This window comes from Sciurus carolinensis, chromosome 12, assembly GCF_902686445.1.
Source record: "Sciurus carolinensis chromosome 12, mSciCar1.2, whole genome shotgun sequence".
Taxonomy (NCBI): Eukaryota; Metazoa; Chordata; class Mammalia; order Rodentia; family Sciuridae; genus Sciurus; species Sciurus carolinensis.
Window position 1 is genome coordinate 25,880,909 of NC_062224.1, and position 25,781 is coordinate 25,906,689.

Genomic DNA, 25,781 nt, shown 5'->3' on the forward strand with positions numbered 1-25,781 from the left:
TACATGACTTTAAAAAAGTTACTTAAATGAAAATTTGAATAGAAGAATTAGTGGAGTACTTCTAATCCAATATAATTGATAAAATCAGTTACTAAACTGATATTAATTTAATGAGCACATTTTAGCCTCAACTATAAAATAAATCTTTTTTGGAAACAGAACTGGAAAAAGAAATAAAAACAAATGAAACATGTAGACAGAGTTCAGTTTCTGGTCATTTTAGATATGATCTTTTATACATTTCTGCATAAATATTGGTGGAAATTTTTTTGTCATATATTTTGTTACAGTTTTCAATATAAAAGTATAAAGAATGAGAAGGCTACCATTTGGATGTTTATGTAGAAAAGTTGGGGAAAATATTTTCGTGATTCTAAATCTATTCTTGTGCATGAAAAATAAAGTTATTTTCTCAGCCACCAGAGCCCAGGTTTCTTTATTCATAAGTCAAAATCTGAGTAAACTGGCTACAATACATCAGACAGATACACTTACCACAGTGAGCTTCGTCAGATCTGTCAGAGCAATCTGGCTTATAGTCACAGACAAGGTGGCCTGCAATACACTTCTTGTCCTGGCACAAAAAATCAGTGGCTTCTGAGCAAATCTCAGAAGTCTCTCCAACTAAGGAAAAAAAAAAAATTATTTAGTCCATGTTTTCATTACATTTGAAGAGTTCTCTTGTTCTATAGATTCCACACTATTAAATAAGGTAGCGATTTTAACAGTTGTCCAAGATAAGCTTCTATTTAACTGCCTGTCTTTCAACTCCACCTGCAATTGTTCAGAAAGTTACACAAAATTACTTTTGAAATACTTTTTAGTCACTCAAGGGCTGACCATGATTACATGATTACATAAACCCAAACTCTTGATCAAGGTATTAAATATCCTTTATTTTTAATTATAGCTTTACTTAGTTTTCCAGTTTTATTTTCTGGGAGTCTTCTCATAAACATCTGCAGATAAATTATACCCTGCGACTGAAGATTTCACAAGTGTGACATTTAATTTTCATTTTTCCATGCATCTACACAGGATGCCTGATCTACTTAAACAGACCAGTTCCTTTTAGACCCTAGACAGTCAACTGTTCAACATCGTACTCAAAGAAACAACTTTCTTTCTCTCCTCTTCTTCCCTATCTTTTTGTCCTCTTATAATCATTTTATTCCTATATTTGAATAATCTCTACTTACTTAAGAGTTGGTTAGACATTCTGTCTGTCCCTCTAAAAGTCCAAACTCTTGACATTTTCATGGTGTTCTCTTGGGCATGACATAGCACTTAATATACAGTAGGTGCTTATTAAGTGTAGGTTATAATAACTTAAGGTACTGGTTTCATTTGAAGGGGGCCTAGAAAAGTGTATTGACAGAACTTTCAAAGGATTCATATATTTGAATATCATCTTAACTGATATGTAGACAAATGATAATACTTCACAGCTTTACAGTCACTTTAGCTCAAGTTCTAAAATTACTTTTAAAATCAATCTTAACAAATTAAATAAAGGTCAGCAATTTCTTTATTATATAGACTATTCCATAGTCTTGTCTGTTATACCTGGTGTTGGGGTAATTTACTTACAGAAAGAGTACTTCCATGAATGAACAGATTAAAACTCTATAGACTTGAAGAAAAGTATGTATCTATTATCTCCAGATCATTCCCTTAAAACATAGCTAAAGCCTGTATAATTTCTGGGAATAACTTACTAGTAAAACTTAGAAGATATAAATGTGAAAAATGAAGCAAGGGTATCTAAGACAAGAGCAAATATTTAACTATGGGCATTAGTAAGATGAAGACTCAAAGGTCATGTTCGTTGAGTAGTTTATAAAGTTTGCCACATAATTTTAATTAACTCTAGTGAAAAATTATGGTTAACTCAGAGAAGTATGTGGACATTGTTTAGTATGCAAGTATAAGCAATTGAGCTTATTTTATTTGTCTAAGCCATTAAGATGAGAAGCCATATAATTACTCCACAGGAGAAATGCATTTTGACTTAAATCTAAATAACTGGCTCATTAATTCTTTAAAATATGACTAAAAAGACTATATTTCTAAATGAAGCTTAATTTTTCCTTAATAATACAGAATTGCAAAGACATGGTGAGAAATCAAGTCAGTGTTTTGAACTGCAGTACATCAAACAATAATTAGAATTGCTATGGTATATTAGGAGCACGAGGAACAAATAAATTAAAAGAACCTGCAATTCCAAGAAAGGTAAATTTTTAAGACAAGACTATGGTAAACTGAAAAGGTAGATTATTTTAGTTAGTGGATGCCTTGCACATGTTTAGTCATTTATTCCTTTATTCAGTCAAAATGATCAGAACAACAGCTAGTAAACTAGTTGGCAAATATGTGAAATGAAAGACAGCCTCACATCTTCTATAGTTGGTAATATAAGAATGGAAAAAGCATTAGTGCTTTTAATAGAGAGTTGGAGATATCCTGGCTAGCAGCATATGGAATGTAAAGACTACACAATTATTTGTAGAAAAAGGTTGATTATGAGAGTTCTAAAATCCTAAAGCTAAAGCATGATAAATTGAAAGATCCCAGAAAGAACAAATGACTTGCAAAATAATGTGGTCATAAGAAATATACTTTTCATCTAGTAAAAGCCTGGCAACATCAGACCCTTCAACTGTGGACTGGAACAACCAGTAAACAGCTTGAAAGTGACACCAGTTGAAAACTGGCTTAATTCTATTTTGAAACAGAATTTACAACCAAAGAAGTTCTTGACTATATATATTTTGATTTAGATTAAAATAGGTGCTCTCCCCACCCCTGACCCCAGGATGTATTTTACTGAACTAGGTAGAGTCATTCTGTAGATTATATTTACTGGACGTACACTTGTGTGATTGTCTTCTTCAGGCGATGATATTCGGTACACCCTGAGAGTTCAGACTGTGAATGTCACCCAGCTACACATTTTAGGCACCTTCATTTCTCCATATAGAATACTAATCTGAAGAAGGATAGGGAAGACAAAATGGGCACACATCTGGTCCTTGTAGACCTTAATTAACTAATCAACACATTTGATTTGGGAATCAACTGCAAACAAAACAAAACAGAACAACTTGGATTTCTAAGCTGCTATCTACAAATAAAAGAGTAAGTGAAATCTAAACAAAGAACTTCCCAAAGAAATATAAGAAGTCAGGAAAAATATCCAAAAAATTGTATTTGTCCTAACCAAATAAGCATCTAGACGCACAGAGAACACGTGGTTATATAACAAAAAAAGATTTTTTTTTTTTTTTTTTTTTTTTTTTTATGAACAAAGACTCAGAGGTGTTCATGAGTAAGCAAGGGTAAATAAATTAGTCAGCTCTGCCTAGGCATGTTGCTCCCTGAAGCACTGAGAAACTAGGTCTTTTGGTTCTCAAAATGCTTCTAACTTTTGACTTAATACGATAGGTGAATGAGAATTCTGAGTTTTAAAAAGTATCTTGTTATAAAAATAATTTAGATACATTATGCAAAATGTAGGTAAAAGTCCTCTTTCACACAAGTACTTTTAATATTTTGTTGTATTTCCTTTCCCTGTTTTAATATTTTTGGAAAATATAGTAACATACACTTAGAATTTTCTTGTTTATCAAGAAGATATCATATAAATATTTTCCTATTTTGTTGTCTGCACTTTAGTTATTATTAACACCTACAAAATACATTGAACACTGAATATACCTTAATTTACTTAACAATTCTATTGTTAAATTTTCATAAGAGTTTTCAATAATTTTATATTTATAAAACTGTATAAATTATGCATAGTTGGGAATATTTATGTGATTTTTCAATTATGGAATATGCTCAATATTATCTCTCCAAATACCATCTTTCTCTAATTCTCAGTTCTCTGCTCCTTGAATACCCATTAGAAAAGTGTTGGATTTATTCATTCTATCCTTGATGACTCTTAATCTCTGTCACATAGTTGTTTTCTCTTTACCTTAAAGTGTCACATTCTGGTGAACAGACTCACATTTATTTAATGGTTTGTTTTTCTTCTGTGTCTCTAATCTATTTAACTTTTCCTCTGATGTTGATTTTTAATTATAAATTTATTTCTTTTGAGAAGTTAAATTTAGTTATCCCAATTTAATATTCAGACTATTTTGCATGCTTTCTTTTTTCTGTTTTATGATTCTAAAAACATCATAAATCCTACCTTGTCCTTGAAGTTCAAAATTCTCCAGAAATTTTACTATTCATTTGTTGTTTTAGAATTTCCATCTCACATCTTATACTATAGTATGTGTGGTGTGGCACAAGTTTTGGCTTTGGCTCTCACATTTATTTTTAATTCATTCCAAGTCTCTGGACTGGCAACAGATTTCCTTGTGAATTTCCTGTTGTAAAGGGAATTTTTCCAGTCATAGAAAGATTGAGACATTAGGCAAAGGGTTCAGGTCTAGCTCTCCAGTTCTCACGTGGAATTAAAAAACCCAGCCCCAGATTCCATATTCAATGTACAGAGCGCCAAATTGTTTAGCCTTCTGGAAAGTACGTTTTTACCTATAATTCATATTTTAGCTTTTGGTAATTGAACTGGGAGATTTTCTTTTTCCCTTTAAATTTTAGTTAAGAGTAATTAATCAGGTGGATCCAAGATGGCAGACTAGAGGAAGGCTGCGTTCCTTCTTGCTCCGTAACTCCAGTTACAAGCAGAGGATATCTGTTTCTCGGTGAGGCAGTTTTTGCTGCTTATCGATTCCCTGGTGTTTACCCCATTTGTCTGCTGTGATGACCTGCAGTCTGCCAGCATATTGACGCATTTTTTGAGTGTAGATTGCTCACTGTCAGGCACCTATCATCCCCCATTTGCCTGCCTCTCGCCTGTCCATCGCCTGCCTTACACCTATCCATCACCCAATGCAGGAGGTTCACCTCCCAATCGTCCAACAACAGTCAGCAAACTGATCGCTGACCGCCAGTGGTGCAGCAGCTGCCTGCTGTTGCCCGGAAGTTCACTGTTACAGTACCTGCAGGTTGATTACACATGGCTGCCACCATTTTGAGAGAATAGCCAGGCCTCGTAGGACCTCTGGCCAGACTGACTGAGCCCCATCTCCAGGAGCCCTCAACCCGACCAATCACTCCCTGCCTCTGGGACCCTCACATCAACTGACTGCTCCCTGCCGCCAGGAACCCCAGACCAACTGACTGTGCCCTATCACCCGGACCCCAGACCAACTGATTGCACCCGGCCTCCAGGATCCCACAACCACAACAAACACACCCGACCTCCAGGAAACCTGCCTGACCAACCACATCCTGCCTCCAGGACCTCCTGCTGACCACATCTACACCCTGAGCTGCAGCTCCCCATTTGCAAACACATTTAGAAGCCAGAGCAGTCATCTTGGATAATCCTGGAAGCCATAGCTCCAATCTTTAGGTGGGGCAAATCCCATCCTGAGATGCCTGCTGGAGACTTGAAACTCAATGTCAGGTACTTCTCATGCATCAGGCTACTGAACACTGGGAGGTTTCATTACTATATGACTGTTACACTATAGATTTTCTTTTTTCTTCTTATAAAAAATTTTAGGTTTTTATTTCTTTACTTTTCTTGCTCTCTTTTCCTTTTGCTTACCTGTTCCCTCAGAGTCTCTCTCTCCCTTTTTTGCATGCTAACATCCAATTTCTTTTGATAACACTCTCACATTTTCTATTATCTAGAACTTCTGTATAATCTTTTCTTATCCAATTAACAGACACATTCTACATCCCTCTGCATCCTCTTTGTCCTCCATTAGAAACTGCAGACCTTATTGCAAATGTGTTTGTTTTTATTGAAGATAATATTTGAACTCATTCTGTTTATTATGACAATTTTGTTATTGTCCGCATAGGGGCTATTTGGTCTAGGATTGCATAGTGTCTGAATTGGGCACTGCTAATATTGATCTTCCCTTAAAGAAAGGGTTTTGGAAACCTATAGGGCCACTATAAGCCTATAGGGGGAAATCTGCAATACCCCAGATCTGCACTGCTAGAGGGGAAGATACATGAGCAACATGAAAAAACAAGGGAAGAAAATGATCCAAACAAATCTAGATTCTATATTAATAGAATCCAGTGACAGTATGTTAGAAGAAATGTCAGAAAAGGACTTCAGATTATACATGATTAAGATGATTCACGAAGCAAAGGATGAGATAAGAGAGCAAATGCAGGCAATGAATGATAATGCCAATAAGCTGAAAGAGCACCTGCAGGAAGCAAAAGATCATTTCAACAAAGAGATAGAGATTCTCAAAAAAAAAAAAAAAAAACCAAATGAAAATCCTTGAAACGAAGGAAACAATAAACCAAATAAAAAAATTCAATGGAAAGCATCACCAAAAGACTAGACCACTTGGAAGACAGAACCTCAGACAATGAAGACAAAATATTTAATCTTGAAAATAAAGTTGCCCAGAGAAGATGATAAGAAATCATGAACAGAATTTCCAAGAACTATGGGACATCATGAAAAGACCTAATTTAAGAATTATTGGGATTGAGGAAGGCACAGAGATACAAACCAAAGGAATGAACAACCTATTCAATGAAATAATATCAGAAAATTATTCAAACCTGAAGAATGAAATGGAAAATCAAATACAAGAGGTTTACAGAACACCAAATGCACAAAATCACAACAGATCCACACCAAGGCACATTATAATGAAAATGCCTAACATTCAAAATAAAGATAGGATCTTGAAGGCCGCGAGAGAAAAGCCTCAGATTACATATAGGGGAGACCAATACAGATAGCAACCAACTTCTCAACCCAGACTCTAAAAGCTAGAAGGGCCTGGAACAACATATTTCAAGCTCTGAAAGAACATGGTTGCCAACCAAGAATCCTATACCTAGCAAAACTAACCTTCAGATTTGAAAATGAAATAAAATTCTTCCATGATAAATAAAAGTTAAAAGAATTTACAAATAGAAAGCCTGCACTACAGAATGTTCTCAACAAAATATTCCATGAGGAGGAAATGAAAAACAACAATGTAGGTCAGCAAAGGGAGGAACTACCTTAGAGAAAAACCACTCAAAGGAGAAACAAGCCAACTTAAAAACCAAAAATAAGTCCAAATGCCTGGGAATACGAATCATATCTCAACAATAACCCGGAACGTAAATGGCCTAAACTCATCAATCAAAAGACATAGACTGGCAGAATGCATTAAAAACAAAGACCCAACAATATGCTGTCTGCAAGAGACTCATCTCATAGAAAAAGACATCCCTGTACATCAAACAAATCCTTCTCAATTTCAGGAATCACATAGAGCACAACACAATAATTCTGTGTGACTTTAACGCACCATTGTCACCACTAGATAGATCTTCCAAACAAAACCAAACAAAGAAACCATAGAACTCAATAACACAATCAATAACCTAGACGTAACAGACATATGGAATATTCCATCCATCGATGAGTGGATTCACTTTCTTCTCAGCAGCACATGGAACGTTCTCAAAAATAGACCATATTTTATACCACAAAGCAACCCTTAAGAAATGCAAAAAAATAGAGATACTGCCTTGTGTTCTATCAGATCATAATGGACTGAGAGTAGAAGTCAATGACAAAATAAAAACCAGAAATTACTCTAACACCTGGAGACTAAATAATATGCTATTGAATGAAACATGGATAACAGAAAACATCAGGGAGGAGATAAAAAAATTCTTAGAGGTCAATGAGAATGATGATACAACACATCAAAATCTCCGGGACACTATGAAAGCAGTACTAAGAGGAAAATTCATTGCATGGAGCACATTCCAGAAAAGAATGAAAAGTCAACAACTAAATGACCTAACATTACAGCTCAAAGCCTTAGAAAAAGAAGAACTGAATAACAGCAAAAGTAGTAGAAAACAGGAAATAATTAAAATCAGAGCTGAAATCAATGAAATTGAAACAAAGGAAACAATTCAAAAAATTGAGAAAACAAAAAGTTGGTTCTTTGAGAAAGTAAACAAAATAGACAAACCCTTAGCCACACTAACAAAGAGAAGGAGAGAGAAAACTCAAATTACTAAAATTCGTGATGAAAAAGGAAATATCACTATTGACACCACTGAGATACATAACATAATTAGAAGCTACTTTGAAAATCTGTATTCCAACAAAATAGAATCTACCAAAGACACTGACAAATTTCTAGAGACATAGGCTCCTCCCAAACTGAACCAGGAGGACATACACAATTTAAACAGATCAATATCAAGCAATGAAATAGAAGAAGCCATTAAAAAACTACCATCCAAGAAAAGCCCAGGACCAGATGGATTCTCAGCCGAGTTCTACAAGACCTTCAAAGAAGATCTCATTCCAATACTTCTCAAAGTATTCCAGGAGATAGAAAATGAGAGTACCCTACCAAACTCATTCTATGAAGCTAATATCACCCTCATACCCAAACCAGGAAAAGACACATCAAGGAAAGAAAATTTTAGACCAATATCCTTGATGAATATAGATGCAAAGATCCTTAACAAAATATTGGCAAACCGTATCCAAAAACATGTTAAGAAAATCGTGCACCATGATCGAGTGGGGTTTATCCCTGGAATGCAAGGATGGTTTAACAACGGTAAATCAATAAATGTAATCTATCATGTCTATAGACTTAAGGATAAGAATCATATGGCTATTTCAATTGACGCAGAAAAAGCATTCGACAAAATACAACACCCCTTCATGCTAAAAATACTAGAAAAAATAGGGATAGTAGGAACATACCTGAACATTGTAAAGGCTATTTATGCTAAGCACATGGTCAATATCATTCTTAATGGAGAAAAACTGAAACCATTCCCTTTAAGAACAGGAACAAGACAGGGATGTCCTCTTTTACCACTTCTATTCAACATTGTCCTCCAAACTCTAGGCAGAGCAATTAGGCAGACTAAAGAAATTAAAGGGATACGAATAGGAAAAGAGGAACTTAAGCTGTCACTATATGCTGATGACATGATTCTATATTTAGAGGATCCAAAAAACTCCTCCAGAAAACTTCTAGACCTCATCGATGAATTCAGCAAAATAGCAGGCTATAAAATCAACACGCATAAATCTAAAGCATTTTTATATGCAAGCAACAAAACAGCTGAAAGGGAAATGAGGAAAACAACTCCATTTGCAATAGCCTCAAAAAAATAAAATACTTGGGCATCGATCTAACGAAGGAGGTAAAAGATCTCTACAATGAAAACTACAAAACATTGAAGAAAGAAATTGAGGAAGACCTTATAAGATGGAAAGATCTCCCATGTTCTTGAATAGGCAGAATTAATATTGTCAAAATGGCCATACTACCAAAAGTGCTATACAGATTCAATGCAGTTCCAATTAAAATCCCAATGTACCTTACAGAAATAGACCAAGCAATCACGAAATTCATCTGGAAGAATTAGAAACCCAGAATAGCTAAAATAATCCTTAGCAGGAAGAATGAAGCAGGGGGTATTGCAATACCAGATCTTCAACTATACTACAAAGCAATAGTAACAAAAACAGCATGGTATTGGTACCAAAATAGACAGGTAGATCAATGGTACAGAATAGAGGACACGGACACAAACTCAAATAAATACAATTTTCTCATACTAGACAAAGGTGCCAAAAATATGCAATGGAGAAAAGATAGCCTCTTCAACAAATGGTGCTGGGAAACTGGAAATCCATATGCAACAGAATGAAACTAAACCCCTACCTCTCACCCTTCACAAAAATCAACTCACAATGGATCAAGGACCTCGAAATCAGACCAGAGAACTTGCATCTTATAGAATAAAAAGTAGGTCCAAATCATCAACTTGTTGGCTTAGGATCAGACTTCCTTAACAGGACTCCCATAGCACAAGAAATAAAAGCAAAAATCAATAACTGGGATAGATTCACACTAAAAAGCTTTCTCTCAGCAAAGGAAACTATCAGCAATGCAAAGAGAGAGCCTACAGAGTGGGAGAATATCTTTACCACTCATACTTCAGATAGAGCACTAATTTCCAGAATCTATAAAGAACTCAAAAAACTCTACCCCAAGAAAACAAATAACCCAATCAACAAATGGGCTAAGGATATGAACAGACACTTCACAGAAGAAGATCTACAAGCAATCAACAAACATATGAAAAAATGTTCTATATCTCTAGTAATAAGACAAATATAATCAAAACCACACTAAGATTCCATCTCACCCCAATTAAAATGGCGATTATCAAGAACACAAGCAACAATAGGTGTTGGAGAGGATGTGGGGAAAAAGGTACACTCACACATTGCTGGTGCGGCTGCAAATTAGTGCAGCCACTCTGGAAAGCAGTGTGGAGATTCCTTAGAAAACTTGGAATGGACCCACCATTTGACCCAGCTATCCCACTGCTTGGCCTATACCCAAAGGACTTAAAATCAGCATACTACAGAGAAACAGCCACATCAATGTTCATAGCTGCTCAGTTCACAATAGCCAGGTTGTGGATCCAACCTAGATTAGATGTCTTTCAATTGATGAATGGATAAAGAAACTGGTGTGTATATATATATATATATATATACACACACACACACACACACACACACAATGGAATATTACTCAGCTATAATGAATAATAAAATCACAGCATTTGCAGGCAAATGGATGAAATTGGAGAAAATCATGCTAAGTGAGATAAGCCAATCTCAAAAATCCAAAGGGCAAATGATCTCACTGATAAGCGAATGATGACACTTAATGGGGGGTGGGAGGGGGGCAAGAATGGAGGAAGGAAGGACTGTATAGAGGGAAAAGAGGGGTGGGAAGGGTGGGGGGGAAGGAAAAAGTAACAGAATGAATCAAACATCATTACCCTATATAAATTAATGATTACGCAAATGGTATGCTGTTACTTCATGTACAAACAGAGAAACAACATGTATCCCATTTGTTTACAATAAAAATAAATTAAAATAAAAAAGAGTAATTAATGAGTACTTTTAAAACTTATTTTCATGTATCAATAAATCCGTTTCTATAGAATCACTTTCTATAAAGTGAGTTCACTAATTTTTCTGCATTCTAATTGTCAATGTAGGTGGTATTTTAAAAATTATTACATTTTATACCATACATCCTAAAAATAACCCAAAGAAACCCCTCACAAATCAATTTTTCACAATACTCCTTTCCTAGATTACATTTTAGGCTAATTGCATATTGCCCAATGGTATCAGTACTTTAAAAAATAACAAAAACTGACATATATACTCTCTTTTCCTTCTGGTTACATAAAACTTTATAGATATTAATGAGTATCTGAGTGTATTAACTAAAATATAAATATTAAAATGTATGTTTAGTGACTAGAAGAAGCAACACATATAAGCATGTTTTCTTTTTACTTATTAATACATGGATTTTTCATCATCCCTTACTGATTTTGTTTTGATGAGTTGTCTTTAAATAGTTTATTTGATAGATATATTTCAAAAGTTTTGATATTATAAATAACAGATTTACATCTAGTTAGAGTTGATAATTCTGGACAGTAAATAATTGCTAATGGGAAGTTCAAATATGTGGACCAAGATAATCATTTGAACCTGAGTTCTTTAAAAGCTCTTTAACCCTCAGTAAACCATTCAATGTTGGTCTTAAATGACAATAATAGTAATCTCCCTCTTATACAAAGTACACTATGTTTGCATCCAGTGATAGTATCAATTTAAACCTTCCATTTATTCATTTAGAAACATGTTAAACAACTGTCGGACACTTTGAAAGTTATTGAGATAGTTCCTACCTTCGAGGGATTTATAATCTACCAATAAAAACTTACCAAATGGTGTATTTAGTGCTATAATTGAAGATATTTATGGGTTGCTGTCAAAGAACAAAGTAGTCCCAGCTTGTACTGGTGTGTCAATACATATTTAGTACATTTATTCAGAGGGTTGCCTTTCAAATGACCTATCATCCCAGCTAGAAATTGAACCAAACAGAGAGATGAGCTAGAACATAAATAAACATATATGGAGATAATTTAAAGGAAAAGATATAAAATTTCCTTATAAAACTCCATTCTTCTCAGTTTGTTTATAAGCAAGTTTGGCAACACAGTAAAAATTAGTGTGACTAGAAAATCCACATTTATTTAAAGGAAGAACAACATTTGGGATAATAAAAGGGAAGCTTATTTCAGAAAGATCATGCACCCCAAACCTTTATTCATAGATGACTATTTCACTTCAATGTTCTCTTGTTTAGAAAGAAATACCAGGAGCAAGTTTTAAAATAGAAGAAAATCTCAACACTAGGGACAATGTGATATTATATGACCTACATTTTTCAAATGTCCAGAAAATAACAATACCTTTTATCCTTTTTATTCACCATGATTATTTAAATCTATCTTATGTTCAAAAGAATCGCCAGGTTTATAAAAGGTCAGCGTGTATATCAGGCAATTTATGGCAACACATCTGAAATTGTAACCTTAGTGATCTCGATGACAGCAAAGTTCAGTTTGTGTCAAAATTATCAGAAGTGCTATCAGAGTTACTGGGCCGTGTATCAGTGTATAGCAAGAGTTCAGGGAAATATAAAAAAAAAAGTGATTTCATTTACACAAAGGCAAGGTGCCTGCTAAAAGGAATATATCCTGAAGATCAGCTTTTGACGTTTTTAAAATAAAAGGTGACTTTGTAAACCTTTTGATATTTGAAATAAAATTGTAGATAGCAACTTCTCCTTTCTCACATGAAACCCAGATTTTTACCTTTATATTTTTTATATATGGCTATATCTTAAATATCTAGTTTTGTTTATGAATTGTCTATATGACTTATAAAAAAGGTATTGCAGAATCCTAGGCTGTATATATTTCAAATCACTGGTTTCAAGGATTTTACTACAACAAAAATAATGTTTAGAAGACCTAGGAAGAAGGAAGAGGTGAGAGTAAGAAAATAAAACAATAAGACCAACAAAAGGCAGAACCAATGCACCTGACAAGGACCCTGTGATTTTACATGAAAACTTTTAGTAGTCTAATGATTCAGAAGCCCCCAACCACTCATTACCTCTTTGCACCTCCTACTAGTCCACTCAAAAAACCCTGGCTCAGATATTTGATGATTTCCTAACCATCATTTTAAAGGACACCCCATCTCTTTCTATTCTGGACTCTAGAGATACATCTGGTGCATGACCCTCAATTCTCTTAGCCTGCTGGCATTATGTTCTTGGTACTATGCCCACATTTCTTGACATGCCTTCTCTTTTGGCTCCTTTTCAGTCCAGGCCTTCCTTCAAATGCCAGAGGACAATCATGTTTCTGTCTCATTTTCATTCACTCTCACCTAAGGGTCATACTTACTGCCGTGATTTTAACTTTCATCTGGGGTTGACGGGACATCTACCTTCCAATCTGTTCCTTTTGTTAAGGTCTATGGGATTTCTCTATGGCATATCAGATATACTACTAAGGACAAAATTGAGATTTTTTTTTTCTCCCTACTTTACATTCCTCTCCCCCTAGCCTCACAGTACACCTTACAATAAACATCTATTCATGGTCCACAGATGCACAACTTTTTTCATCTACCTTTGCTTTTCTCAAATGTTTATGCCCTCGTCCTTCCTCAGTCATGTGGTGGAGATGGCTGCTTGCAACGTACATGCTTACCCTTTTAATACTGCATAATTATTGCTGGGGAGTGGTTACTTGGATAGACATTTTATTTCTCAGCTCCATTTGAGAAATAAGATGGTCTCTGGTGAGACCATGAGACTGACTTCCAGCCTGTGATGTGTTCCACCACCAGGTGAGGTCATACAAACTGTCACATGCTGCTCCCTATGGTCTGTTCCTGAACTTCCCAGATGGATAGGAAAGTCATAATCTTCCTGAACTTCCCAGATGGATAGGAAAGTCATAATCATTATGGTAGATATTGAAGGCCACAGTCTGAAAATCTGCCAGGGTCCTTGAAAAAAAAAATGCATGAAAAAAGCTCTCCATTAATCTGTTCATTAGGTAATGGCTGTAAAGTGAATAAAAAGTGAAATTCTTAAATTGAAGTGTTGTTTTGGGGTCTATTTCATTATAGTGGTAGCCTAATGCAATAACTGTGCCAACGCTGATGCTGATAAAGATGGTTGTTCCAACCCCTGTGGAAAAGGTGTTACATCCTTTGTTCTGTATAAGCACATCACATATATTAATTCATGTAATTTTATACAACCCCATGAAGTAGGTACTAGAGTTTTTTAAAAAATTAACTTACTTAGGGTCACACAGCTATTCAACAGCAAAGCCAAAATTCATGCTTGGGCTACAAAGCCTTCACGCTTAACCAGCAAATCATTACATCCTTTCATTCTACTCAAATGACCAATCCTATAAACCACAAGTTAAGTGCTGTGTCTTCCCAAACTGACCTTGTTCAGGCCCATTTTATCATCTAGCTCTTCTGGTACTGTGGCCATTCTAAATTTAAAACAAGTTATGGATTTAAAGGATGATAATACATTTTCTATTTGCTTTCTTCTCTACAACAGACAAGCTAAACCCCTTCTGAAAACATTAAAGAATCCTTAAAGAAAGAGGTGTATTATAGTTATCATTATATAATTGACACAGAGCACAGAGTCCAGGAACATTTTGAGTGGGCAAGTTCTATTTGTCAAACTGTGTTATTAAACTTGGTAAAGCTCATTAGGCTTTTACAACAGACTAGGTGGCTCTTTTAAACTGAACATATTCTAATATGCTTAAGTACTAAGGACTAAGTACCACATTTATTGAATTCAAACTATATCATGTAAAAAGATTCCGAGAATACTGTGCAGTTAAAAATGATTTTAAGAACACCCTTAACCATTGGAAATCAAAGAATCAATAAGCTGGGTGATAATGATTGGCACGGCCTAAGACAAATTCAGAGATATGGCATATTCTTTGATTTTGATAATCTATGTAAACACAGACAATGAGGTAATTCATTAATAGCTGAATATAAAAGAAGACCTATGATACAGAATGACAGAAGACAGAAAGGAAAGACAATCCAAGCAGATATAGGCTGAAACTAATGTGGGGTATTGAAACTATGAATATTCCTTGTGAGGAAGATGAATTTGCTAGGAGATATAAAATTGCAAGAGAAGGTGAGAAATCACCCTAGGAAACTCTAGTCATCATCAACAGACATCATTAAGGATGTCTATTCACAAGGGGCATTCCAACTCCAACTTGAAGAAGGTTGTAATGGATGCCACATATCATGTCTGTAGACCTAATTACAATTTTCCAGTTGCTCTACTGACAGGGAAGTACACTCTTTGCTCAAAGTCTATCTCTGTTTCATTGAACGTGAAGTGTAAGAGGAAATCTGTACAACAAAGCATCAGTATCATATACCTCCGCCCGAGAAGGACAAAATAGAAAGTAAGTTCAAATGATCAGTTCATTTTCGTCTCAAGAGATGACTTTTTCTTATGTTCAGGTAACTTTCATTTAGGATTTATAAGAATAATAATGTAGGAAAGGGATATTTGTTCAATTAATTTTGTTACTTGATAAATAGTTGTACATTCTTACTAGGTTGAAAACAGCTTTTTTTATATCTTACCACCAAATCAACAAATATTGTACTGAGTTATCCATATGTATTTTTTCATTTCCAACCACTGTAGAGTAGCAGAATAATCATTAAACTGAGAGTCAATAAATTCCACATTTGTAAAATGCCCAAAGTAACCTGAAATAATTCTATTACTCTGGATCTCTAAATTCTAGGGCATTTTGAATATTACCTTGAAGGTACTAACTTAATTTATTGGATATTGGTACTAACTTAATTTATTGTTTTTAAAATTTATTAATGCAAATACAAAAATGCTATGAAAATTAACCTAAGCATAATTATTCTTTCCAGCTTCACAAAAACATAAGTCTTGTATGAAGTAAAATGTAAGAGAAAAATTCCTTTAACATTGTTGGGCATTAGGAGGTTAAAACTATACTACCCTTGTAGGGGGCTTTGGCCATAGGCATCCCTATCCCAGCATGTATACTTCCACTGGAGTGGAGAAATCAAGTGTCACATACAACCTAAAGGTTTATGTCTGCTGACCTTTTCAAAATGAGCTGGAAAAATCAAAATGTTAACATTCTTAGTACAAACTATATAAAAATAATTAGGCAAAAAAAGTTGGGCTATTGAAATGGAGTATTTGAAAGTGTCCATTGCAATATACAGTGATGTTTCTGAAGTGTACACACTCCTAGGAGAGGGTCACGGATCTTCTATGTTCAATGTGTTAAAAACTGCCACATGGTTAAAAAATGTAACAGGGAAAGTTTTATAAGTTCTAGTCTTTGCAGCCTGGAGTGGTGTTCAAAGCAAATACAAGATGAATGGGTTTCCCAGTTCACAGCAATTGCTCAGTTGATGACTGTAGGTCATAATGTATGCTGGGACAAAGCCCATTCTCATCTTCATAGTCACCTCGTCACCATCCCTCCAGCCCACGGGATACACACCATTCAGAAGGGAAGGCTGGGGAAGAGGCCTGCAAAGACTCTTGTCTTGGTACGTGGGCTTATGTCTGCATAATCAGAGACACCTGAATCTGGATCTCTATAGAGCAGGGAGCATAGACACTGAGGGGCCTTGTCCTCTTAGCTCAACAGACTCCTTACTAAGTGCAATAGGAGTGTTACCCCTGGAGGGACAGAATAGAGTTCCTTACACAGGATGATAAGGTGGTACAACATATTCTATTCTATCAGAATAGACAATTAATCAAAGATAGACCAACAGGATTATTTCATTTTGGATTAACTTTAATCAAGACACCTAGAAATGGCAGGTGTAGGGAACACAGATATCTCAAGGGCAACTCATTAGAGCAAATTTTCATGAGCTCTAACAGCTTAGGTTATTGGAGCCTGCTGTTCCCAAGAAAGGCTTAGGCCCTGGCTTCTTCAATTCTCTGACCTGCCGTTCCAGAATCTTTAGTTAAAAAAAAAAAAAAAAATGTTCTTGATTATTTAGGGTAAGTAAAATTGATATCCAGAATGTGTATTATAAATGATAAATATTAATCATATCTATTGTTAAACTGTGTTGACCCTTTTCTAGAAGTTGGGGGAAGGACTATAGTGACAATCAGCAATATGTGTAATAAAAGAAAAACAATCTCACAGTCAAGAAAATGTATGGCTTTCCTAAAATGATAAGATTCTAGAACCCCTCTGATTTTAATACCATCAGTGGGCTTTAATGAAATACAAGAGCTTTTGAAATGCTGAGCATCTGATTCAGATCTTTTAATTAGCCCCTCTTATCTATTACTTATGTAGTAAGGTCACCTCAGGACACTGTTATATAATTTTCAATTTATGTGCAAGCTTCAGGGTCAAGCAATGATCAAGTTATGTTTTTTCTGAATAAAATGAACACAAACAAGTCTAATCAAAGGATAACATTATCTTTGACCATTTCTATTGAACTTTCTTATATTTGTGAAGTGTGTAAAAATTTAATCTGAAAGCATTTCTCATATGGAATTTCAATCAGATCTCTAGAAATCAATGGGCTTACTGTGGACCAAGGATAACTGTTGAAACTGGAACTCAAGGTGTATGCTCTTCACCTTACATTCTTTACTTCACAGTTATTAAAATACATATTAGCTATTAAAATTTGTTGAAATAAAAGCTCCCTAAAATCTGTCAAAACAGTTTAATCAAGAGAAATTTAACTAACTGATCCTTCCAAACCTCAGATTTCTCATTTGGCATGGCTACTATGTGGCTGATTGATCTAAGCACAGACAAGTGATCAAAGATGGGCTAACAGGATTATCCCATTTGGGATTAACTTTTCTAAGAACACACCCAGAATCAGCAGGGTTGGGGGCCACAGGCTTCTAATAGGCAGCTCACTGAAGCAAATTTCCATAAACCCCTCCTGCTTAGGTTCTAGGAGCCTATTGTTTCCAAGAATAGCTTATGCACTGGTTTCTTCAGTTCTCTGACCCACCATGTTGAAGTCCCCATATGAATAAAAGGTGAATGAACATGAAATGAACTAACATATGCAAGATGCTCTATTAACATTAGTTTTTCCAGTTTTTCTTCCTGATTCTTGATTACTTGTCTTCTTAGACTTTTACCTTCTTTGTCTGTAAAAGGGGTTCTTGAAATATTTAACTAAGGTAAGATACATAGAGTTGGCAAAATGATCTTTAACTTGGAAGATTTTGAAACTTCTTTTTCCTTTCATCATGGGCCAGCATTTCTCCTACCACAAAATGTTGCTTTGAGGAAACATTAATTACATTTTATATTATCATTTACTTTCTAGAGTTATAAATATTTATAATTAATATACTAATTTTCAATTTAAAATGAGCTGCACCCTTGTAATGACTTCAGAGATGACATGGCTATGCTTAATGAATGCATATCATGGCAGAAACCACTGTTCTACAGACTGTCAAAAATTACAGTACATTAAATAACAAAAGCTATGCCTTAGAACAAACAATACTGTGTTACTAATGAGGTTATAGAAAATAGTCTTGCCTATTCTATTAAAAGACTGTTGAAATATATATGGACATATTTACTCATCTATTTTGACTTATATTGGAACTAGAATAAATTTATAAATCCATATATATGTTTATGTATATACATATATGTATATACATATATATTCTGATGTAACAACTCAATGACAAAGCAAAATGGTGGTCTTATTGCTTATATTCATCTTTCTACTCATTTAAAAAATAACCGCATACAATTTCAATGACAACATTAAAAAACAGACTGATTAAGAAAGAGGCAAAGAGGGAAACAATAGGAGTTCATTGGATTAGACAAAGGGGAATGAAGAAAAGGGTGGAGGAATGAGAACAGGAAAGACAGTAGAATGAATTGGACCTAACTTTCCTATGTTCATATATGAATACATGACCAGTGTAACTCCACATCATGTACAAACACAAGAATGGGAAGTTATATTCCATGTATATTGGATATGTCAAAATACATTCTACTGTCATGTATATCTAAAAAGAACACATAATTTAAAAAAGGAAACAACATGAATAGACATTTTTCAAAAAAACTCAAATGAACACATGAAAAAAAAGCTCAACATCACTAATCATTAGGGAAATAAAACTTAAAGCTGAAACAAGATACTACCTCACATCCCCTAGAATGGTTACTACTCAGAAACAAAAAATACAAGTGATGGTGAGAATGTAGAGAAACTGGAATCCCTGCTCACAGTCGAGAGGAATGTAAAATGCTCCAGCCGCTGTGGAAAATAGCGTGGTGGTTCCTTCAGACATTAAAAATATAATTCCAACCTAATCCAGTGTTCTTTCTGGGCAAATATCCCAAAATACTGAAAGCAGGGACTTGAAGAGAAATGTTCATTGCAGCATTATGCATAAGAATGAAAAGATGGAGCAAGCTTTCCACTGAGAAATGAACAAACAAAACCTAATGTGTGTGTACAATGCAATATTAACCACAGAAGGAATGAGGTCCTGTCACAACACAGATGAACCTAGAAAATACCCTGCTAAGTGACATAAGCCATTCACAAAACAACAAGCACTATTCCACCCATAAGGACCCAATCAAAATTACAGAGACAGAACAGAATGATGTTGCTGAAGGAGAAGGGCAGGTGGGAAATGAGGGACTATTGCTTAAAGGGTACAGAGTTTCAGTTCTGCCAGATAAAAGAGTTCTGGAAATAGATGGTGGTGACAGAGGAAGATGAAGTGAAAACATTTAATTTCACTGTCCCCTTAAAATTGATTAAGGTGGTAAATATTATGTTTTATGCACTTTAAGACAATTTTGAAAAAAATAAAAATATATTTGCTGACTTTCTAGTATACTAGGTACTCTCCCAGAAGCAAGGCTACAACAAAATTTTATGTTCAACTTAAATCTGGAGGCATCTTTATTGATAAACTTTGAAGGCTAAAATGCTTTGTCTTGATTTGCATCAGGATGCTGCCATCAAATCTGGTGAATATTATCATCTAGATTTTTAAACTTGTATATTTTTAAAGATCTATGTGAGGAATATGTGATAACTTCATTTTTAGTACTGATTGCATCTAAAAGTGAGGGAGAAAATGATTAAATCCAAAATAAATGCAATAGACATCAGAAAAAAATTAAAAGGATCACAGAAACTGAGTCACTTTTTTGAAAAGATGAATGAAATTCACAATCCTTTGTCTGGACTTACTAAGAAAAAGGATAATACGAAAATGCATAACATTATAAATGAAAGAGGAGATATTGTGTCTGATACCACAGAAATACAAATGACCATAAGATCATGTAATTGTTCACAATTGTATGCTGACAAATTGAATAACCCTAAAGAAATGGATAAATTCCTAGAAAGAGACAAAATCCTAAGAATGAGCCATAAAGAAATGGAACATCTAAAGAGAGAGATTGAATCAGCAGTCAAAGACCTCTCAACCAAAAGAGCTAAGGACTAGATTGATTCACTGCTAAATTCTACCAAACATTTAAAGAAGAATTAATAGCAATCCTTCTTATTATGTTCAAATAATTGAAAAGGAGGGAACACTGCTCAATTCATTTCCCAAGACCTACATTTTGCTAATATCAAAGTCATAAAAGGGAACTATGGGAAAAGAAAATGACAGACCAACATCCCTGATGAATATGGATACAAAAATCCTCAACATAATACTAGTAAGCAGAACTCAGCAATGTACTAAAAAGATCATACACCAAGCCAACTGAGATTTAAACATGGGATACAAAGATGTTTAAATATACATGAATCAATAAATGCCAAACACCACATTAACAGAATGAAAAAATCACATGAGCATCCCAATGGATGCAAAAGAGCATCTGATGAATGATAACATCTTATCATGACAAGCATTCTCAACAAACAGGTAGAAGGAATGCACTTCAATGTAATGAAAGCCATATATGAAATAAATCCCACAGATACCACAACACCCAACAGCAAAAAGCTGAAAAATATTTCTTTAAGATTGGGAGCAAGATAAGAATACCCATTATCACCACATCCATTCAATGTTATACTGGAAATTTTAGGCAGGATGAATAGTCATGAAAAGAAAAGAAAAAACCATCCAAATCTGAAAGGAAGAAGTAAAAATATCTGTTTGTAGATAACCTCATGTGGTATTTAGAAAAACCTAAAACCTCCACAAAAACTATCAGAATTAATTTGAAATCTAGTAAAGTTTTAGGACAGAAATTGACACACAAAATATCAGTTTTGTTTTTGTACAGTAACAACAGATTATTGGAAAATAAAATCTAGTGAACAATCCCACTTATACTATGATCAAAGAAATAAAATAATTAAGAATAAATATAATCCAGAAAGTGAAATATTTATACATTGCAAACTATAAAACACTAATGAAAACAATTAAATATGACACATTAAAGATATCTTATGTTCACAGATTGGAAGTATTAATATTATAAAACAGCCCAGTTATATCAAAGTTATCTATACATTCAAAGCAATTCCTATCAAAATTCGAATGATATTTTCACAGAAGAAATCCAAAAAAATCTAAGAACAAAGCTTCTTCATCACACTTCTTGATTTCAAAATATATTATAAAGCTACAATAATTAGAACAGTATGGCACTAAAAGATTCAAACATATAGCACAATGGTATAGAATAGAGAGCTCAGATGTAAATCTGCACATAGACAGCTGAGTACACATGGGGTATACATCCTAAGGAATTGAAATCAAAGAGACACCTGCATACACATGGTCATTGCAACATTATTCTTAATAATTATGGAAACAACTTGAATGTCCATGGGTGAATGAATGCATAAACAAATTTGGAGGGTATTGTGCAATATGAAACTAGCCAAACCCACAAAATGACAAATAGTATATGATCTTAGTTATATAAGGAATCTAAAACAATTAAATTCATAGCAGTGGAGAGAATAATGGTGCTGGCCAAGGTCTGGGGTAAGGGAGCAAGAAATATGGAGGTGGTGATTAAAGAGTCTGTTTCAGTTAGGCAACATAAATAAGTTATGAAGTTGTTTTATACAGCATAATATCTGTACCTAACAACATTGCATTGGATGCTAACATCTGCTAAGAAGGTAAATCTTATGTTATGTGTTCTTACCATTAAAAACAGCAGCAATGATAATAAAGAGGGTGAGAGGCAACTGGGATATGATGTATGTGTTTATGACCTTGATGGTGGTAACTGTTTCATGGGTGTGTATTTATCCCCAAATTTGTGGAGTTATATACATTAAACATAGCTTTAATATGATGATCATATTTAAATAATGTAGTTTCAGAAAAAAGTCAACTTTTTTATTATGGAACATTGATTTTTTTGCTTGTAACAACTTTGTCGTGCCATATAGTTTCTAAACTGGAAGGACAGCGTTGTAACAAAACTCCTATCTTAACAACATCACAATCTTGAATGAGTTTTTCCTTAGTATCTACTTCCATAAAAGCAAAAATTAGAAATAGAATAAATTTTTTTCTTACTCTAAGAATATTCATCCAAGACAACATAAAATAATTAATGAAAGGAATGAGTTACAATTTCCATGCCTACTGAAGAATCTTAAAAACATAAAGCTCCAAAGGAAGCAAGTTACTAAAATACATGCCATTTTTTGTGATGATTCTGTCTATATAGGACAAAAAAAGTAGGAAAATTAAGTAATATTATTTAGGAATATAATAAGTTGTGCAAAAATTAAAAGAGAGAGTAAATAAAGATCACTATCATTGAAGGCAGGGAATTGATTTCCTCTGACAGAAGAGAAAAGCACATCATTACAGAAAAGTACATGAAAGATTACCAAAGCACAAAAATATACTTAATTCTGTGCAGTAACAAGGGATCATATTTTTTCAGTTGGAAGTGCACATTCAAAATTCTCTTATATATACTACAAGGACTCACAACACTGTGTATTAGAATTATGTGAAGCTTTAAAATATGTGGATACTTGGATCCCACACCCAGAAAGAATGAGGTAATTGCTCTGGTGTGGTGCTTAGGCAGGGAATGTATTTTAAGCTCCCCAAGAGGTTTTAATGTGGAACCAAGGTTGAGAATCACAATCAGTGATGACTTTCACAATAGGATGTAAACATTATTTAAAAAAATATTAAAGAAAAGGAAAGAGCTCAGGAGGGGGGAAAGAGAAATGGAAGAACACAGGAAGGAAAATAAGATTTGCCCCTTGAGAGAAATGATTTGTTATGTGAATTAATATCACAACCAATGAGAGCTAAGAGAACAAAATTCAGCAAAGAATATATTTCAGGAAAGAGGCTTTTTGGGAACCTGGAGAGCCAGAGACAGAATTTTTCAGATCATCCGAATACCCATGGTTTACCCCTCTTTGGGGCCGTCAGGTAAGGAGGTTGTGCTCCTGTGTCCTCTTCCTGACATTTTCCAGCTCCTTGAAAAGTTGCATCCAGTGCACAAGGAAAGTTGTATTTGCTCAGACTTCATTTCAAAGTGTTTAGGATATTAAATTCATATCGAGATATCTTTCAATCAGTGACTTCACTCAAAACCACACCCAGGCTTTAAACAACTTACAGAGAGGATGATCTAGAAATAAACTAGAGTAAAAACCCAACCATTGAGTGATAAAACTACTCTCTTATTTGTATTTTCATTTCTTTTCCTGTTTTCCTTTTAAAAATAGTTCACCTAACACGTTTATTCTTGGTGTGGATTAAAAGAACCTTTTAATACTTTGGACCATGCTTATATGAAAGCAATTAAGAAAATGAGAGCATCCTCCAGCCAAGTGGATTCCTGTGAGTCCTTGATAATCAGGATAATCACCTAATTCCACATTTCTCTTTCCACCAGAGGGGGACAATTAAGAGAATTCTAATTAACCATTAAGAAATAAACAACTAAAACGAATCCAGGGTGTTCCCCCAGTGCAAAGCACAATAGATTTAAAAAGAAATATGTAGGTTATGCAACTAGGAAAGTAAAATGTAGCAACATTTTGTAAAGGGGAAAAAATTTAAAAAGACACACACACACACACACACACACACACACACACAACCTTTAAGGCTTTAAGGCACATTTTTAGAGAGGGACTTGGGAACAACCAAAATTATAAAGCATAATTAAATTTAAACAAAATCTAAGTGGTGCTGACAATATCATGCAAGAACTTTTAAATATAAGCACTGTAGTACTTTGTAGGCTGAACTGTCTCCCTTCTTCCCCCATGTGTGGGATTTCCACGTGCTGAAGTCCCAACTCCAGTATGTCAGATGGAACCATATTTGAACCTGAGGACTTTAAAGGGTGGTAAGAGCTGTCCCCACTTATGCACAAAGGGCGCTTTCCAAGATCCACAGTGTGTGCCCCAAATCAAAGATATTACTGAACCCTACATACACTGTTTTGTTTTTTTTCCTATACATATGTACTTTTGATAAGGTTTAATTTATAAATTAATCACAGAGATTGACAACAGTAACTGATAAAAGAACGATTAAAACAATATACTTAAAGTTTTTTGAATGTGACCTCTCCAATATACTTTATTGTACTACAGATCTTAGCAACTTCAGCATATGATTTTTTTTTCCTTATTAAGTGGAGAACTTGAACTCTTCCCTTTTCACTCAGAAGAACCATGTTGTGGTTTCTCTTGGGTTATCCAAATTGCCAGCATCACTACTCTTGCACTTTGGGGACATTATTAAGTAAACCAAGGGTTGGTTGAACAATAGTGCTGATCCTGGGGTTGGCTGCTGGTAACAGAAACTCCAGAAAGGGAAACCTCCAATAATGGGGTGTACTGAGATCATATGAGTGGACTCTAATCCACAGGATTACATGTGGAGACAGGGCTTTCACAGAGGTGATTAATTGAACTGAGATATTTAGGACGGGTCCTAATGTGAAGACTGGTGTCCTTGAAAGATGAGGAAAGGTGTCACACATGCACAGAGGACAGTACACGAGCACATGGCAAGAAGTTTAAACAAAACAACAACAACAACAAAAAAGGAAAACTCTGACTGAATTAAGTGAATTGTATAAAAAAGTTATCATCAATAATAGCAGAAATAATGTGAAAAGACAATGGAAACCAGGAAAAAATATTCACAATATACCTCATAAAAGGGTAAATAGTTCACAAAGGAAGACTACCTCCAAATCAATGTAAGGGAACAAATAGATCAGTAGAGATGCTTGGCAGAAATGAAGGGGCAATTCTTTTCTTTCTTTTTTTTTTTTTTTGCAGTCCTGGGGATTGAACTCAAGGCCTTGTGCTTGCAAGGCAAGCACTCTACCAGCTGAGCTATCTCCCCAGCCCTTGAAGGGGCAATTCTTAAAAGAAGAAAAAGGAAGGCCTATTAACAAGCATATGGGTTTTTTTTTTTTAATTTAGGTTCATTATTAATCAAAGATTTAAACAAAAAAATATACTATTTCATCTACAAGGATAGGAAAAATTTCCTTGTTAAAAACTTAACTAAAACATTGTTGATGAGAATTTAAAAAAAAAAAATTGATGAATTATTTCACCTAAATTGAAAAGGGCAAAAATTTTTGATGAAAATGATGGGTCATAAGAAATTTTAAGTTTTTTGAATTATTGAGATAAGGAAATACCCCAAAAC

General features: G+C 34.5%; 1 protein-coding gene across 1 annotated transcript in view; it reads right to left on the reverse strand.

Moving 5' to 3' along the window:
- Malrd1 (MAM and LDL receptor class A domain containing 1) overlaps positions 1-25,781 on the reverse strand; it is a 686,047-nt gene that overhangs the window by 207,873 nt on the left and 452,393 nt on the right. Inside the window, exon 30 of the mRNA XM_047521295.1 lies at positions 496-624. Within this exon, the coding sequence (XP_047377251.1) occupies positions 496-624 (129 nt within the window). The remainder of the gene's footprint in view (positions 1-495; positions 625-25,781) is intronic.